The 19,281-nt window shown below is 32.4% G+C and overlaps 1 protein-coding gene across 1 annotated transcript; it reads left to right on the forward strand.

Moving 5' to 3' along the window:
- Positions 1 to 1,462: 1,462 nt before the first annotated feature.
- Positions 1,463 to 17,119, forward strand: LOC128190608 (uncharacterized). Its single transcript, XM_052862725.1, has 8 exons — positions 1,463 to 1,553; positions 1,810 to 1,921; positions 2,138 to 2,181; positions 2,266 to 2,440; positions 15,376 to 15,444; positions 15,557 to 15,618; positions 16,465 to 16,599; positions 17,001 to 17,119. Exons 1-8 carry the CDS (start codon positions 1,463 to 1,465, stop codon positions 17,117 to 17,119), a joined length of 807 nt encoding a protein of 268 aa, XP_052718685.1.
- Positions 17,120 to 19,281: the final 2,162 nt, after the last annotated feature.

Here is a 19,281-nt window from a genome sequence, read left to right on the forward strand (position 1 = left end):
TTTACGCCTTGTTATTTAAGAAGTTAATTGACACCATTTTCAGTAAATCAGCGGATTTTACCTTAAGTTTTTTTTATTATCGAGAGCTTTAAGCATCGATCAATTATGATGCCGGATGAAAATCCAGGTGATAATATATATACTTCAACTTTTTATTCTAACAGCTAGTGCAAATTGTTAAAAAAAGTTTATAGGATAAAGAAATAAATAACTTCAGTATATACACACACAAGGAATGAGAGAAGAAAATATGCTCAGGATGTTTACTGGCTTTACTAATTTCATCTTACTATTTTCTGTTTCTTAATCTTCGTATCTATATGATGTAGATTGTCCTCGTGGAAATTTTGGCTGGAATTGTAAATCAACTTGTCCTTTTGGATTTTATGGTCAGTTCTGTAAATCTTCATGCATGTGCAACGCATCAGAGTGTCATCACGTAACTGGGTGTGAAATGACAACAGGTACAATTCAATGTGTGACAAAACCATTCCTGTTTTTGTGATTTTTTATATATACGAATAAAAAAGTATCATATTCAGCGTTAACGAAATTTCTGAAAAATGTTATTCTTGCACAGGTTAGCTTATACTGATTTAGTTTTTCAATCTACTTATTGATAAACATATATACCATATTGGTAATGTACTTGACTTAGTGTGAGCGATTTGAACACAGAGCCATCATGAATTAATATTTACGTAATGAAACGTAAAGAGAAAAATCACAAAAAATTTCTTCTTGCTCGTGTTATAATACTTATGTATTCAAATAAATGTAAATGCACGTATTATGTAAAGACAATCATTGGGAAAATAAGCAATATCCAATGTATGTATGGAAAGGTAAAAAGAACATTATGCCCATCTATTGATCTTAACAATTACTAATAAATCCTATTAAAAATACTATAAAAATCTCAAATATTTTGTTCCATATATGAGCTACAGCTTGTTAACCTTTTCACTTTAAAAATAACTAAATAGTCATTGACGAAATAGTGTCTTTTATTAGTGTCGAATGAAAAACTTACACAAAAAAGTACATCACAAGCAGGGAGATCCTTAACCAAGTCAATACTTAAACTTATTAAAATGACTGATTGAACAGATACTGCGGGATCGCCCTTTTCAGTTAAAAGCACCTGAACAAATTTTAAGGTCACCAGGTAAAATAAAAATGCAAAAAATAGTAAACAACAATGACAGTGTGATATCCCTTAATATAAGCATGTAATGATTAAGGTGGCATATACAAAGTTCTGACAACCTGATAAACAACCTGATAAACGCAATATAAAAAGAAGCAATGATTTCAGATTGTTGCACATTGTATTATGACTTTTTAAAAGTATAAACGTAAGATATTTTTGACAGTTAGATGGGGATAAGATAATAAGTGCATCATATGATGAAATATTCTATTCTAAAGACTTTGCTTTCTCTCATCGGAAATCTTAAACATGCACACTCTGTCCACAGCTACAAGCCATGAACCAACCAAGGTACGAGAAACGCTTCACCAAATAGAATCATCGCCGCATCCGGTTAAGGGTATGTTTTGTTAATAGTTTACGTAATATCCTTTGCTTTTATTAATTTAAGAAATAAATGTACAATATTATCATTTAACATATAACGATTCTATATATAGAAATATCTTAAATTTACAAATTAAATGGGAAGCGGCATACTTTCGAGTTCTAATCTTTCCCTTATACATGCATTTCTTATTAACAATGACATAGTCAATACGAAAATAGATCATAAGTTTTCAAACTATATTTGTATATATTCCGTCGATATCTAGAGAGGTGGAAACCAACAGTAATACCCGGTGCCCCAGGGTCGCTTCTAACATTGGCTGTGGTCGCTCTGTCTTTGGTGGTTCTAGGACTGGTTTTCATCATTATACTAATGTCGTAAGCTAATACAGGATATTTTGCTTATATTGATCCTAAACTATAACTATTGTGCAACATTCTTTCTTAAAATACAATTGATGCAACACTATATGTATTCTATTTTTATTTTACAAAATTAATGAACAAAAAAAGACTGCTCAACAGGAAATAACATTTAGTTTTTTTGAAAAATTCTTATGAGCCATTGAATATCATTAAATTTCCTTGATTTAGGTTGTACATTTGGAAACAGACAAGATCAGTTTTAGTCGTGAAAGGTAATTATTTCATAGAAAAACGAATTAAATTTAAACCACACCACTTTAGAAAAGTATACTCAAATGCAATATTTACAATTTAAGGGAGACGCTTTGTTCCAAATACGGATGTGATGGATTATAACCAACTGCAGTCAAGTTTGGATCGCGAGGATCCAGGGTACACGTCTCCTGGAAGTGAGGAACAACAGAGAGCGATTGGACACAGGTCTGAATACATGACGACTCGTAGCCTAGAGATTGCAGAGATGAGCACGGTGTATGTCACATCATTAAATTAATAAGAAATATATAGACTTTTTTTGCAATTAAAACGAGTTATCGTTTAAACTTTAAATAAATGTGCTTAGTTTTTATGAAAACTGATTGAGTTTATTGCTTACAATAATGTACAAGACTTTCAATGAAACATTAAAATATTTTCCAAGGAAACATCTTTTCTTTTCGTATTTTTTCTATGCGTGAGTTCAATGTTATAAAAACATCTATAGCATTCCAAAAATAACCTTACCGTTTAACATCAATAAAAAATTACGTTAAAGAAGGAAACAATGAAATAATTATTATGCTTGTACAGTTTAAAGATGCCCCGCGTAGGTTCCTTCTAAAAATATTGTTTTTCATTTAGTAATGTTATATGATTATGTTGTCTGGTTTTATGTGGTTTTACTGCAAAAGGGGCATTGATGGTAACCTAACCTTTAAACTTTATCATTAACGTAATTGCTTTCATTTTTCTTTAGTCAATTTTCCTTATTTATGTAACAATATACATTCATCACCTGCATATGGAGTGTTTATCTCTTAGTTGATTCGATACGCAAGGGCAAGCTCTACCACTGAACAGTTTTTACGGCGAGGCAAGTTACTGACAAACAAGTTGATAAAACGGGATTATCAACAGTCTTGATTAAAGTAATAATTACTGTGGTAAATTCTATAGTCAATACAACGACCATGTCAACAAATACAATAATCCACTGGGTCGCATGCTTGCTGACGTTTGTCATACTTATAGTTAGAGCATATATAATTGTCTACGGTTTTTATCCATTTTCCCGATTACGACAAAGATCTCACTCCTCCATGACACCTGATCCTACCTCCAAGAGGTCCATGTTTGCTTTGCTCCTGTTCTGTATTTTTGGATTTTGATTACGAACACTGTCATTACAAAATGTAACAAAATGCATTTTATTACTAACTTCATATAAATTGTTAGGTATCAACTAAAATACATATACATGGTACTCTATAGTTTGCTTTATACAAAATATACAAATGTTTTGCAAATACGATGTTTTTGAAATGAAGACAAAAAAGCAATTCGTATTGATAACTTGAAATAAATGGTGAAAATGCAGTGTTGTATATACTGTCATCACTTGATATAGTTAATATCAATAAACATATTTTAAAATGGTGCATGTCAGGACCATTCAACAAAGTACTAGTTACATTATTTTCATCAGAAAGAATCTTTGTGTTAGTCATGAGCTATGGATAAAGTTAACGACCTTAATCTGATAAATTATACCCAATTCGGAAAATTCATTAACTTATTTTACATTCTTATATATTGCTAAAAACACAAACAAGAAAGCTATCTATGAACGAAAACGACAGTTGCTCTTTATTTGTCATTGTGCACAAAAAGTTGCTTTAGGAATACGTTTTCCATCACTCAGAAGTGTTTTAAATAAATACTTTACAATCACAAATGTATGGAACTTTTTTTCAAATCAAATTCTTGAGTATGTGTAATAAGAACCTTATATAGAGTAATTATAATTACCCAAAAAGGCATTATTTACAAAAATATTTGTATTTGCTTATTTTGTTCGAATGAGAGGTAATCAATACCTTTTTGCAAACCGTATCGTCAAAAGAAGGGATACAGCTTACAACAAATGTTATTTGAAATGGCAGTCAAAATCAATTTTTAAGAAAAGACCAAACGTCAATCTGAAGGCATCGCCAAGCAGATTAGTTGCCCTCTACATAACGACAGACCATACAACATGGCTGGAGGTTTGTCAGAGAACGACATGAGTTGAATACTGTAAACGTGGAAATTTTAACAATGTGTTAATTTTGACGATGTTGGCGATTTTTTATTCTTGTCATAATTTCCAGTCGCCAAACTTCACATCATATATATAGCATATTAATACCAGAATGGTTTATCGGCATTAGCCCGTTAGGACTAGATCAAAGTTAATGACTCATTTATGTAAATAGCTATAAAAACACGTAATTAGCATTTGCGGCTATGTTAAGGCTGTCCGAAGCTAAATATATATCGAAAAATGATACTATTTCAATTATCGAAAAATACTTTAACCAAGCGAGTTTCTTTAAACTTTTATTACATACTGGTACTGTACCAGTTATCGGCTAAGACCAGTTATCGGCTAAACTTAGAGTTCAGGTTTAAAGCACGCAACAATCCAAGAATTTTTAATTCAGTCGTCTTTTTCGAATAAAGAAAAGTAAGTTTGCTTGAAAACTTTCCTGAATATGTTTTATACATGAGCCGAAACGATCATTGTTTACCGCTGATTTTATATCTTTGCATGTTCAGCAGTGGGGGAAGTGACGTAATAAGTTAAAAATAGAATATAACTTCTTTGTGGTACGTTTTTATATCCCTTCTTTGATTTGACATATAAATTCAATACATTTAACATGTATAAACAAAAGGAATTCACGAATTTCCAAGAGATTCGTAGCGCAATTGAACGCCTGATTGCACAATTATGTATTAAATAGTAAACAATTTGGTGTATTACCGTATGATAATAAACAAATTATTTAATGACTTTTGTTTACAATGTATCATGACCCCGAATACTTTAACCTGACCTCACAAGGGGCATAATTCAAACTACATTTAGCAGAGTATAAAATCAACATGAACACGGATTTTTACTATGTTATTATCACGAAGCCGATAACTGGTACAGTAAATCGTAAGAACTCGGCAAATTCGGGGCGTGCTTAAAAGCACAAAACAAGATGTTTTGGGTTCTAAATAATGATATAAACTAACAGATTGATAAATAAGGATGTCACTTTTTAAAGTATATCAAGTTTTATCAAAACATATCAAGATATAAGGAATTACGAAAAGAAAACGTTAAATTTTAGCCGATAACTGGTACAGTGCCAGTAAATTAACAGTGATATCCAACACTATGTTTGAGGTATTTTTGTGACGTCATATATTTTTCTTAAGCATGTGACTGGTGTATTCTAACACAATAAATAATCTATAAAACTCGCATCGGCGCAAGTGAATAATGACATTAAATCAAAAATATTTTTATGAAAAATCCTTTGATAAGTAATGTATTTTGCAGTTCTTGCTGGGGTTCATATAAATATTTCGTTTATTTGAAATATTTTCAAAACATTTCGCACCGCCATCGAAATTAGGCTCATTTTTACATTTTAGACTCGATTTACACAAACAATCGGTAGGTTTTCCCCAGCAAGATTCATACTGGTACTTATTTTCTCTCCCGATTTCACGTAGAATATACTAAGATTGTTTTTATCTTTCACTTGCGCCAAGCCGTTTTTTATAAGCATATACATATCACCATTCATTAGATTACACGTAGCAGGGGGAGTCTCAAAACCATTAGTTTATGAATAGTTATTTACCTATTACGAAGCTTCAAAACTGTTGATTCCTTATACTCCATATTGGTGATATTGAATTTAGTATCACTAGTATTTATAACTGTGTCTATGTAAAAGGAATGAAGCGGTTTTATTATGCACAATGAGTATCACTTATTACGTTACGATACATTCCCTAAGTACGATCGAAAGGAATGCAGATCGTGACGTCAAAGTTAACTATGACGTCATATCTTATGAAGTACAGACAAGTGAATTTCTACATATCGCTGCATAATCGGGCAGCCTTAACATAGCCGCGTTGAAAAAACCAATAAAATCTAAACAAGCATGTTTTAAATGCAAGTATCACTCAATCGTCACAACATTCTATAATAACTTTCCGTGCGTAATAATCATGCCGTGTTTGACCTACTTTGTTACATCGTATAGTGAATAAAAACAAAATACAAAGAACAATTTAATTCCATCAAATCTGTACAGACTTTTTTCTCAATCAAAGTTAAATTTTACTAATACCAACGCTTGTAAAAGAGTTCACAAGAAAGTCGCAATCCTTGCTGATTACACCATGAACTTTCTGCACTCATTTTGCATGAAGCGGCTTAATTGTCGACGTTCTCATGTCTATGTCAACTACGCCGATGTTATCCCCCGGTTTTTGATTTTCTAGTTTCTGGCGAACTTTCTCAGAGTACCAGTTTTGAAATTCGGTTTTGAGAAGTTCTTTGTATTACGTATGAACTGTTTAGTCTAGCGGCTGTATTTCGTCAGTGCAACCCGCCGGTACGAACACATATGGAATGTTAGCTTTTTTCAATGATGTTAAAACTTTTTCGCTTCTATGCGCTGCAAACACATCGAAAATAGCTAATGTCGGTTGATTTATTTGTACCACGGGTAGGTTTTTGCAAATAGCCTCAACATACGGGACGATAACCCCCTCAATGTACTCTAACGGTGTTTCCTCGGTAGACCAGTGATTAGGCGAGTGGGTAATTGCACATAGATGTAGTTCCCTGGTATATGAGTTGTGGGGGTAATAAGTGACCATCCAGAGTCACACAAAACAAAGCAGTGATTTTTCGCTTATCCCCCAACCCGGCGACGTTGACTTGTCTCGCGTCTAATTGTTCCATTGTCCAGGAACACTGAGGGATCATATGTAGACCAGTCTGGTCCGAATTGAACACTAAATTGTTTGAAATATTGTACTCACTTCTTTGTTTTTCAATCATATTTTGTTTTATCGAAATCGTCAGGCTTGTGCTTTATTCCCTTTGTCGCCTTTCTCTTGCTGAAGTTCATACGTATAAGAACTGAGCGTGCCCACTCTTTGCTAAGACATACCTGCCCACCAAACTCCTCCAGTTGAATTTTGTCTTTATGAAGCAAAACGCCACGGCCAATACAGCTAACGATGTTGGTATTTATAATCCCTCCTGAAATGCGAATCAAATCTTAAATATAATCCTGAACATCTTCATCCAGGTTTCCCAGAAGTGGTGGCCTCTCGCGTTACTGGGGTGTAAGAGCGGTTATGGGCGAACCATTATTTTTTTTGGATTCTAACAGATATGTCGTTTTAAAACGTCGAACTGTGCTTTCCTGGACTTTTTTATTTAGCGTCGTTGAATAATATATCGCAGCTTTTGATGCTCCGTGGATAATGGCATAGCGCGCTATTTTAGCTTTAGTTTCAGGTGAAAATCGTTCGTAATTACCAAGTTTACGTTTTCTCCTACCACTTGGGCTAGATGGACTACACGTAAACATCTCCTTTTCCACACTTTCATTCATATTTTCAATTTTATTTTTTTCTTGGGCGTGTTTGCTTTTTGTGGATCAGGCAAACCTTGTTTTACCGCAGCCGTTTTCAACCAACGCAACATTGTGAATGAGATTAGTTTGTTCAATTAAGCAAAACATAATTTGAGATGTGTTTAACTTTAAACATTAAAAAAATAGCCAAAGGCATGCAGTGGTCGCTAATTATTGCAATTTAAGAGAGATGACTCATTAACCTTAGAATACAATTTAATCAAAGAAAGATAACTCTAACCCTGGCATTATAAGAAATCAAAGATAGATAACTTTTACTCTTATTCAAAAAATCGTCAAAATTAAAACTCGCCAATTGTCTCTTAAGTAGAAGAACCTTTTAATCTACTGAACATCAATATTTTTGAAGGGAAAAAATTGTTTGAAAAGGATTAAAGTGAAGCAGTTGAGAAATCTGTAAATCCAGAAGACTTTAAAAGAAAACATAAGTAAATGGGAAAACAATATACAAATAACAGTACTGCAAAAATACCAGAGTTCTAACTATAAGACATTATATTTACGATTTTTATTAACAAAAAATGGTAAACTGTACTCCAAATGTTCATGAAAAAGACTCACGATGATAAACTTGTTGTAAAGCCTGTTACGTTGAGAAACGTTTGGTTTGTTGTTGATTTTTAAAAACGTGTAAAAGAGTTCTTGTAGACCTGCAATAAATGCATTTAATACAAAGTATTAAGAAAAGACCATTGATGTTTCTTGATGAATTATTTGTAATATATCATATATGTATAAGCTACATTCCAGCATATCAAACATAATATTACATTGCACAACACTTCCATATATTAGTGGTTTATTCTTGCAAGTTATAAACATTGAGTTTAGATATTACTTTCTATGTAATATATAGTTCATGCTTATTCAAAACATAGTTATATAAGAATAATGAGCTATTCTAGTTCAATTTAGTATTAATAAAAAAAATTGGAATCAAGCTTAGTCCTTATCTTTGTCCTTTATATAAAGTGGGTTAACGTTCAGCTGACACTCACACCTGTAAAATAAGTGAAGTGAAAAAAAATGATAAAATCTAGATGGTAGCATCCATGTAATGAAAGTTTGTTTAAAAAAAAGAAATCAACTCTGCGAAGATAGGTAGAGTGCTGTACAATATTTCCAAAATTTTTATTTGAAATATATTTGTTCTACCTGCCAATAACATAAATGTAACATTACAATAATCAGAGAATGGATTTATAAAATAAAAAATGACAAATGTATTATAATATATCGTAGCAAATTTGTGTTGCTCCTTATAACGCTGCAATAGAAACAATATCGTATGTTAATAATGATCTCTTTTAAACTAAAAAACCCGGACTAACTAGAGTGTACGAATATATTACTCATATCTAAACCCACAAGATTTACATACACATGAAAATAGATATTCTTAAACAATTAATGAGCATTCAAGGGTAAACGGAAATTTAATCTTGAATAAGTCAAGGTTGTGATATCTAATTGAAAGCAATTATCTTAGTCCTTACAATGTTAATTTCCTTCTTTCTTAGATTAAAGTTGTTCTGTGTGATTTACTTCAATTCGTTTACCATGCAACAAGCAAACGATAAAAATAGATTAGTCTCCACTAAGTATAAAAGATATTAATAACAAAAACCTTGTTTTATTACATTAACATTGTGTTTTATGAAGTATTATTAAAATCTAAGAATACACACATTTTTATTACTTCATTTTATATTTCACCATTTATCATACAAAAAAAAGGAATACAATTTATCATACTTAAAAAAACAACCGGAATACAACAGGTAAGAATTCAGTTATCAATTCAGAGATAACATCTGAACGGCGTTCAGTATTACTGGCTTTTTATAATATCTTTCACATACTTATATCATAAAGATTGCCACATTATCCTCGCTGCTAAAACCAGTACCTGAAAAGTTATTACCACTTGTACATGTACAGGTGCGTTTATAATTATTGGTTACTCATGCAGCAGGCTTTGCTCTATAGAATAAAAAATAGATTTTTTCACAGTTATTGACAGAAACAAATAAAAAGTTAATAATTGGAAAGGCATTATTGCGTTTTAAATTTAAACTTACGTAATAAGCAATGACATGACATTCGTCATAAATATATTTAATAATCATTCTTGTTCATGTAGTGTCCTTATTTATAAATTATGATACAACATATTGTTTGTAGACATAAAAAGGGGATGAACATAAATTGACTTAACAATACCGATATTTTTAAAGTACTTAAATGACTGCAATTGCATGCATTGTGATAGAAAGCATTTTCTTCTTTAGCGGCATGTACAAGTATCAATGTCATGTTTTGTTTTCTTTGGTACCGTTTAATAAGAAATAAAGATTTCTGTTGATATTGATCGAATATCCCATAACGTTACGACGAGATATTGTGCAAAATTAGTCTTTTTTATTATCAGACGCATTTGTTTGAATATGTTTGAAAACTTTCCAAACTTTATTTAAATCGCAATGTGTCCCTACGGAAGCTTTGTTTGGAATTGTAAATCTACCTGTCCCTCTGGATATTATGGACGTCTGTGTAGATCTCCCTGTGAGTGTTCTTGTTAGGTTTCTGTGATGTTCCCTTCCAGTAAAATATTTTTTCTTTTTTGTTTGTTTCCATTTTATTCTTCAACTCAACATTCAGGTATATCGACAACGTATTATCAATTAACAATTGTTATTTCCCTACTCACGTCGACACGATATATCCCAGTGAACTTGAAATAAAAGATACCACAGAGTCTGCGTCATCTGTTTCATAATTGGATATTTTACTGGACGTGGACGTTGATGGTAACTTTAAATAAAAACTGTATGATAAACGCAACGACTTCAAATTTTCTATAGTCAACTTTCTTTACTTATGTAGCAATATACCTTCATCACCTGCATATGGTGTTTTTTTTGCTTTCAGTTGATTCGATACTCATGGGCATGTTCTTTGTATGAACAGTTTTTTAGACGAAGCAAGCTACTGATAAACAAGTTGCTAAAACACAACTATCAACAGTGTTGCTTGAAGTCATCTTTTCGTAAGTTCTATGGTCGATATAGCAACATTGTCAGCAAATACAATCTTCCACTAGGACGCATGCTGACTTGCGTTTTTCATTCTAATTGTATGACCATAATTAATCACCTAATTGTCTACGTACTTTTCCGATTTTTTTACTGATTACGACAAAGAGCACACGGCGGGTGTGACCGGTCAGCAGAGGATGCTCCTTCCTCGTAGGCACCTGATCCTACCTCTATTCATTTGGAGGTCTGTGTTGCTCTGCTTTGAAATTATATTTCGTTTTATGGGTTTTTGAGATGGTTCACGGTTTATTATTGTCATTTTTTTCTTTATCGATTCTATATCCAACGAAAGATCATAGAGCCTAATTTGGTTGATAATTATACCCGCACTTTCTAAAGAAAGTTCGGGTATATTGTTGTTACCCTGTTCCGCCCGTCCGTCTGTCACGTTTTACTTTCTCAAACTGCTCTTACATCTTATAAACCAGCAAACTCAACTCTTGTAGTTTGGTTTGGGGTATCATGTTGTTTTGTAAAATGGTTTTAGAAATGCTCTGTTAGTCCTGGGGGTCAAATAATTGGTAAAAAATGACGTTTTTCACAAAACACCTTCTTCCTCGAACTCCTCCTACATTTTCAACAGTAGACAATCATCTTTTGGAATATGTTTTAGGGTATACTATAGATGCGCAATAAGGTTTCGGAATTTTCAATTTTGTCCTGGGGGTCATTTAATGGCTGAAAAATGACTTTTTTTTTAACAAAAAAACTGGTTTCAAAAACGTCATTTTTTTGGCAGTAGCCAAATGATCTTCTAGAATATGATTGGGGTGTCATAATGAAGTGTGATCAGGTTCCAATTTTTTTTTCTATTAAGGGGATCAGTGGGCAGTGGTTTTGCAAAAAAATAAGGTTCCCTGAACTCCTCTTACAACTTTTGGAGTAGCTACGTCATCTCTTAGGATATAATTTGGGCTGTCCAATAGATGTGCAATAAGGTTTTAAAAAGTTAAATTTCATCCAGGGAGTCAAATAGTAGCAGAAAGTTGACGTTTATTACAAAAAAAAACCCATAGATCCAAGAGCTCCTCCTATGATTTAATGGATAGACACATCATATCTTTAGATATAATAGGGGGTGTTCTATAGATGTACAGTAAGGTTTTTAAAATTTAAATTCCATCCAGGGAGTCAAAAAGTAGCAGAAAATTGACGTTTATCACTTCAAAAAACAAAGATCCTAGAACTCCTTTTATGAATTAATGGATAGACACATCATATCTTGGGATATGATAGGAAGTGTTCCAAAGATGTGCATTACAGTTTTGAAAAATTAAATTTATCTCTGAGGCCCATTACCTACATACCTTTTGATGCCCTTTAAGGATCAAGAATATATATGGTTAAGGGGTGGGGATCTCAACCGTTTTCGAGATATTCGTGCACTTCCTGTTCGAGAGGGGGGGGGGGGGGGTCAGGACCACCCACAGGGCCCATAACCTTCATAACATTTGATGCCCCATGACATCAGAAACATGAATATATATGGTTTAGGGGTCATGATTACAACAGTTTCTTAGATATATGGTAATTTCAAATTCCTGGGGGGGGGGGGATGACCCCAGAAGTCAGATATAATAAACCCTATATATTGCCAGTAACAGTTAATATATGATTATGAATATCCTATATTATTATCTTTGTCCGTTTTCAAGTTACCATTTACAATAGAGTCTACGATTCTTCCTATAAGGTTCAATGTTAGACCCCCCCCCCCCCCGAAAAGTGGTTGTCTAACCTCAAATGAGTAAAATCAAACCAGGGTGCACAACTAGATATGCAGGCCTATCATATCCTAGAGTTTTGTACAATTCTGCTCAGCCATCTCTGAGAAACAAGTTCAGAGCTGGAAAGAAGAAAAAGAAGAAGACGAAGAATAATAATAAATGTATTAAGAACCGTACAAAAACTATAAGTCTCCAAATTTCATTCGGGAGACTTAATAATAAAGGTTAAATAGAAACATCAATAATTTAAAGATAATTGACAATTTCTGATTCTAAGGGGGTCAGGATGACTCATTAGGGTCATGACTTACATGCCATAATGATCTGATGCGACATGACCTCAGGAGAAATAATATCTTAGGATTAAGGTAGGGATCTCAATGGTTTTTATGATATTTGTTAATTTCAGGAAAAGCACTTGGGATCATGACCTACATACCATCTGAAATGTCTTGAACAAAAAAACAATAATATAATATGTACATGATATATGATTCAATTTAAGAACCCAGATATAGATCAATCATATATGTTTTGTAATACTTCCTATGTATATATACATGTATTAGTTTGTGTTTTGTTCTATACTATTCATGACTGTAGTATGGCTTAGTCTTATTTTAAATTACATCAGAAATTGTCAAATATATGACTTGGAACCCCCAACCCCAAACAAACTCAAATATAAACTGTTCTCCCCCCTTAATTGTCGAATGATCTATTAAAATCAAAATATAATTTGGGTGTTTAAAAACTTTTATAAACTGGTAAAAAATGTTATTCTTAAAAAAAATTACATTACACCTTGCATATTTGACAAATGATCTATTGAGATATGATCAGAGGTCATATTTCTACCTTGGGATCAATAAATAGTATTCATTGACAAGTTTAAATTAACAATAAATGATTCAAATTATAAATGTTTATACTCCACATTCACCCCCCCCCATCTAACCTGGTTCTAAAGATTCAGTCTTCTTAATACATTCTTACATGTGTACAGTAGCACATTTTAAATCATTTCTTGATTGCTTTTTCTCACCTGATGCACATTAACATTTTGGAAATTGCTTAATTCAATTTTTAAAGATTTATAAAAAAAATGTTATATGCATGTGTATTCGCCTATTTGGGGCAATTGTAAAGTCTCCTAAACAAAGCCGTGTTATCATTAGTCTAGGAATTACCCACATGGATCAAACACTACATATGAATAAGATAAAATACTTTATTATTTCTAGTTCTAGAATGGCAGAGTGTCTCCATGGGGGCATAATCTATATACAATTTTTTATTCTAAAATAATAATATCATCAGAATTTACATACAAAAATTTCATTCAAAAATCTAGGGCAGACCAACTTAGGTCCAGCCTTGTTAAAGACCAAAACTTAAAAATACCTAATTCTAAAGCTATATACGCCATAGAAACACAAATTGTTTAGCATGTATATAATTGAAAAATGACTAGTGGTATAATTATTTTTAGAATTTTAAATTGCCAATTACGTTTGCCAATTACGATACCCTTACTCTTGTCTGTTTCAAATAGGATAACACTTGAACGAACTAAAATAATAAGTAATTCTTTCCCTGGCACAAACGTAGATAATACAAACGTTATATCCATGTAACGCAATTGAACTCATAATTTCAATTTACAACATGAAAGTTGCTTTTATAAGTTTTCAATAACATACATTTTTATTTAAAACTTTTCATTTTAATTTCACTTTAAAATTTGACGTAAATTTAAGCGTGTATAGATGTAATAATAAGAAACGACATGCAGTATTCCTTGCAGAATTCAACATTCACTTGATCAATGTCCTTAGTTTTTTATATGATAACTTTTTATTTTTGATAAACAACAAAAACTTTGAATGTGATGCAGAGCGAATTTTCATTTGTATTTATTTGTTGTATTAAAAGTGATTTGTACAATACCATGTTTCTTGAAAAGAGAGGCCATTGCTCACATTTTAAGACCCTCTGCGAATCTGAGACGAAATCAACATTTTATGCATCAAATAGTTATAGACGTTTCCTTTATAGATTAAAGTTTTTAAAGTACTGAGATATGTACAAACTGTCATATACAATCTTCCTAGTTTCTCACATTTTTATTTTGGATTTTCAAACTTCAGATTCGTCTATTTATGCTGATAAAATAAACAGATACCATATCAAAAATAGAATCGTAGGATAGCCGTTTCCTAATCTGTCATAATAGAACACCATTTTAGATGTTCTTATGTACTGTTAGATAAAACACAGCAAAAGATAAAGGCTAAGTGCGGAATTATGCATTTTTCGCCACCAAATGTTTTTTGAAGAGCTTTAATTATCACCACAGTGACGTCATGATATAGAAATAATGTCATACAAATTGTCTTTTTAAAGTTGTGTGACAACATATGAATGTTTTTCGATAGGGACCTCTGTACACTGGTTTATGGAGGTTTGATTTTTCTAAAACACTATTTAAAAATTGGCTAAAAGAGGGGGCCGATATTAAACAATACCAAATATTGTCCTTTTGGAGACTTTTCAACGAATATTACATCGAAACAATAGTTCACAATTGTGATAAAAAATCAGTTTGGAAAAAAAATCAATATGTTACAAAATATCAAAAACTGAACTTTAAGCTCGGTTATGTATTACTAATTGAGTTTCTATTTTCACAGTCATGAGGTTTTTCATTTTCTTCCTGTTCGGCATATCGTTTGCCATGCTTTAGTTAAATTCGATTCACTGCGTCCAGCGGATCGATATATGAAACAATGTGTGTCGTGCTTAAAAGGAATGTGATGTTTAGAAGTTTGTTTTAGAGACATATATTTCAAAACAATTAAAGTTTAAATTTTCTGTAGGATGACTCTATGTTACGTCATTTTGTTTTTGTTCATCCGAAATACTAAGGGAAACTTGGAGTGCAACAAGTATGTATCAGGTATCATATCTAGTGAATAATTTTTATATGACTTTTGGAATAGCTTGCATTTAAAATATTAACTACCTTCACAAGTCTAACATATTAATTTTACCATAAAGGTTAACGTCCTATCCGTGCTGCGTCGACCAATACCTCAATAAAGTTAACAACAGCTGTACTGGTAAGTAGTTTTTGTTGGTAACTCATACTTGGCAGTTTATTATATTTGTCACGCAGTCGACTCTTTCACATGTATCTGCATTAATTATTTGTCAATGACAATATGATTAATTATTTATCAGTAACAATATGATCTTTACACAGTAAAACAGTACAAAACGAAAATGTAAGAAAGAGGAGGATAATTCAAAAACAGAAGTAAACTTTTTCAAATAACAGAGGATGAGTGTAGACATTAGCAAAATACATATTTCGTGAACAATTCATTAAAATCAATTAAAACATTAATGAGAAATTACGGGTGGATACCAAAAAATGTAATAATGAACAAAAAGATTCAATAGAAAAACAATAAGGAATTTCGCTAAAGGTGGCAAATCCCGATAGAACTGGTGTAAATAGCTAAATAATGAAGTCCCTTTTAAAAGAAAGTATCTTTACTTTGATGCAATTATGCATATTTTGATACCAGGTTTGTCATATATTTTGTAGTGAAAAAAAAAACAAGATCAATAAAACTTTGTTAACTACATTTTTTCCATTTTCTTAACTTTGAGTGTAACATGAATAATTATGAACTTATAAGTAGTTAGAAAGTACATGGATTGCTATTATTTCCTCAAATGCCGTGTTGCAGTGAAGGCCATATTGTTTTTTCATAACTTTATTTCTAAGTTTTGGTTTTGTCATACATGCCTAGTCCTAATTACATTCACACCATATTTGAAATATTCTAAAGATGTTAGATTTTGATAATGTGTCCGCAAACTTCCTTATAGTTTGATTTTTCTGCGCTGAATTTACTATAATTAAATTCTCTCTTTTATCTAATTATTTAACTTCACAGAGTGTCCCTTCGGAACCTTTGGCATTAACTGTAAACTATCCTGTCCCTCTGGATATTATGGACGTCTGTGTAGATCTATCTGTGAGTGTGACGTCTCGGAGTGCCATCACGTGACTGGCTGTATAACGACACACGGTACATCTTCACCATTTTAATTGGTGATGGTATTCTTTAAAAATTATTTCACAATTGGTCTAACATTACAAACAATAGACTTATTGGACAGATGTTTTTCCTATGTGCGGATATTTGTTTATTATCTTATTTGATTTATAGCTAGAATAAATTGATACAATCTTAATATTAACAAAAACAACATCAAGCTATATTGGACATTTAATCAAATGTAACTTCTCAGGACTTTTGGAAAGCTTCAAAAATGCATCTCGAATACTTGAACTTCACGTTTAATGTTTTTGTACCAAAAGTCCATTTGCAGAGTGATTTTGAATAGGGAGGTTTCATTAACGCCTTCTCGTTACATTTGAATTTTTTTTCTGTTTGTCGTTAAGACGAACTTTTTTCAATTACACAAGGAACAACAAGTGTTCAACCAGGAGAAAGATTAAAAACAGAGCCAGAGGTTAACCTCTCCATGAATATACTGACTAAGAATGTTGAACAAAAGCATATGCAAGGTAAACGTAACGACTAGTTCATGTCATAAAGTGAAGCTTTTAGTTTGTATGCTGTGAAGATATATACATGTCGTTAACAAGATTGAATGCGCAAGGTGCTAACATGTGCACAATGAGACAGTAATAATACACACCAGTATATAAACAACAAGATAAATCTCGCTCTGTTATAAGAATATACCTCATCAAAACTATTTTACCAGATATGTACTATAAAGAGTGAAATTGATTATTTTAAACATGTGCATTTTATTTAATTTATTTAATTTCTTTAGACTGACCGGCTTCACACTCAAGTTTCAACTTAATTTTCGATTGAGAAAAACAGCAATTTAAATCGTTATCCAATTAAACTATCGAGATTCGAATACACAATACACTGTTAATTCACGTAATGAATTGATGTTACTTCGATTATAGACAAGTTAACCAGAGAAAATATTTTCATTGAAAAGGTGATTTAAAAAAAAAACGGGAATCATTTTGCCAATTATCACCTAGTAAAAAACTGAAAGCATTTTATTATTTGATACATATGAAGCCATGATAATCAGGTTTTTTAGTGACAGCGTATGTATTTAACTTCAAGCAAATAATTAAACACAAAAATACACAATCTAACATTTCTATCTTAGGAAAGTGAATGAAATAATTTGTTTAGTTAGCCTCAATTTTTTTAATACATCTAGAAAGTCTAACAAGGTTGTGTGGACGGATGAGCATGATAGAGCATTTAGACAATTGAAGTCAGACTTAGTTAGTGCTCCGGTTCTGTGGAATCAGGATTTCACATTAACATTTACTTTGCAAACAGACGCAAGTGACAGAGGTCTGGGGGCGTTATTATTGCAGGAGAAAAGTTGTGAGTATCATCAGAACTTTGCTACGGTTGAGAAAGAGTGCTACGCATTTATGTGGGCGGTGCAGCGTCTGCAAAATTATCTGTATGGGAGAGAATTTATCATAGAGACAGACCATCGTGCGTTACAGTGGCTTAAGACTATGAAAACACAATCCAAGACTCATACGTTGGAGTTTGGTATTGCAGGAATATAGGTTTACTGTTAAGCATAGCCCTGGGGCAAACAACAAGATGGCAGATCTCTTGTCGCGGTCGACATATAAGTCTTGTCAACTTTATCTGTTATTTATTTACAATGGACATTGGTAAATAAATAAGGGCGTTTGTGATCAGTTGATTTAGATTTGTATATAATGGTGTTTATATTTGTGTTTTTGTTATAAACGGGTTACCGTTTGTGAGTGACGGGTGTCGGGTGAATGTGCTATTTTTAGAGCGAGTATTTAAAGTTACCAGTTTGTGCGTAGTGGTCAGAAGAGGGTCCGGTAACGACATTAGCTGAGTGCTACGTTTTGCAATTCCTGATTTAAGATATGATGAATATCTTCAATTAGTTATAATACTGGCGAGAAACGGGTAGCCATTGAATTCTAGATTCTGTTAGCCGGGCACATGTTTTCCTAGCCGGTAAGCTAGGTCGTTTTGTTATTATTTTATAAATGTTGCTGGTAATTTAGTTCTTAGTGTAATTGTCGTATGTTTGTTTGTTTTTTGGGACTTTATTAGTCACAGTGTGTTATTTTAAGTGCATAAGGGAGTTTGATGCTAATTCCTGTACTACAGACTGTGGGCGCTAGAGGAAAATTTTCCTCTGGACGGTCATGTGTGTAACAGACGAATTTTTAGTAATTTTCGGTCCAAGAAGTGATCGTAGACTGGAAGCGAGAGACCTGTGAGTCCGGGGCTTCCAGTCAGGATAGCAATACTCGAGAGACAGGCAATTTGACGATGGCAGGAGGGTCTTGGGTGTGTGGTGTCCTTGAATTGACTGAGTTTCTTTTCGGGGAGAGTCTTTTGTTTATTTTTTTTGGTTGATTAGCATTGGTTGCTTATAAATTGATGATATTAAAAAACATAATTTGACATTAACACACAAAAACACAATTTAAATTAACAGATGTTAAACCTGGTCGTCATTTATAAATCATCTGATAACTGGTCTTTCAGTCGGTATTTGTCAATTCAACAAATGTTATTCGTATAAACAAAAAGTTTAAAAGTTCCGTTTAATGTTACAATGGATGAAAATCTATTCTTTTTAAGAGTTGAATTACATTTCGCTGCCTTCAAACAATATCGCAAAGTCAATTCAGGTGG

This window comes from Crassostrea angulata, chromosome 6, assembly GCF_025612915.1.
Source record: "Crassostrea angulata isolate pt1a10 chromosome 6, ASM2561291v2, whole genome shotgun sequence".
NCBI classification, from domain to species: Eukaryota; Metazoa; Mollusca; class Bivalvia; order Ostreida; family Ostreidae; genus Magallana; species Magallana angulata.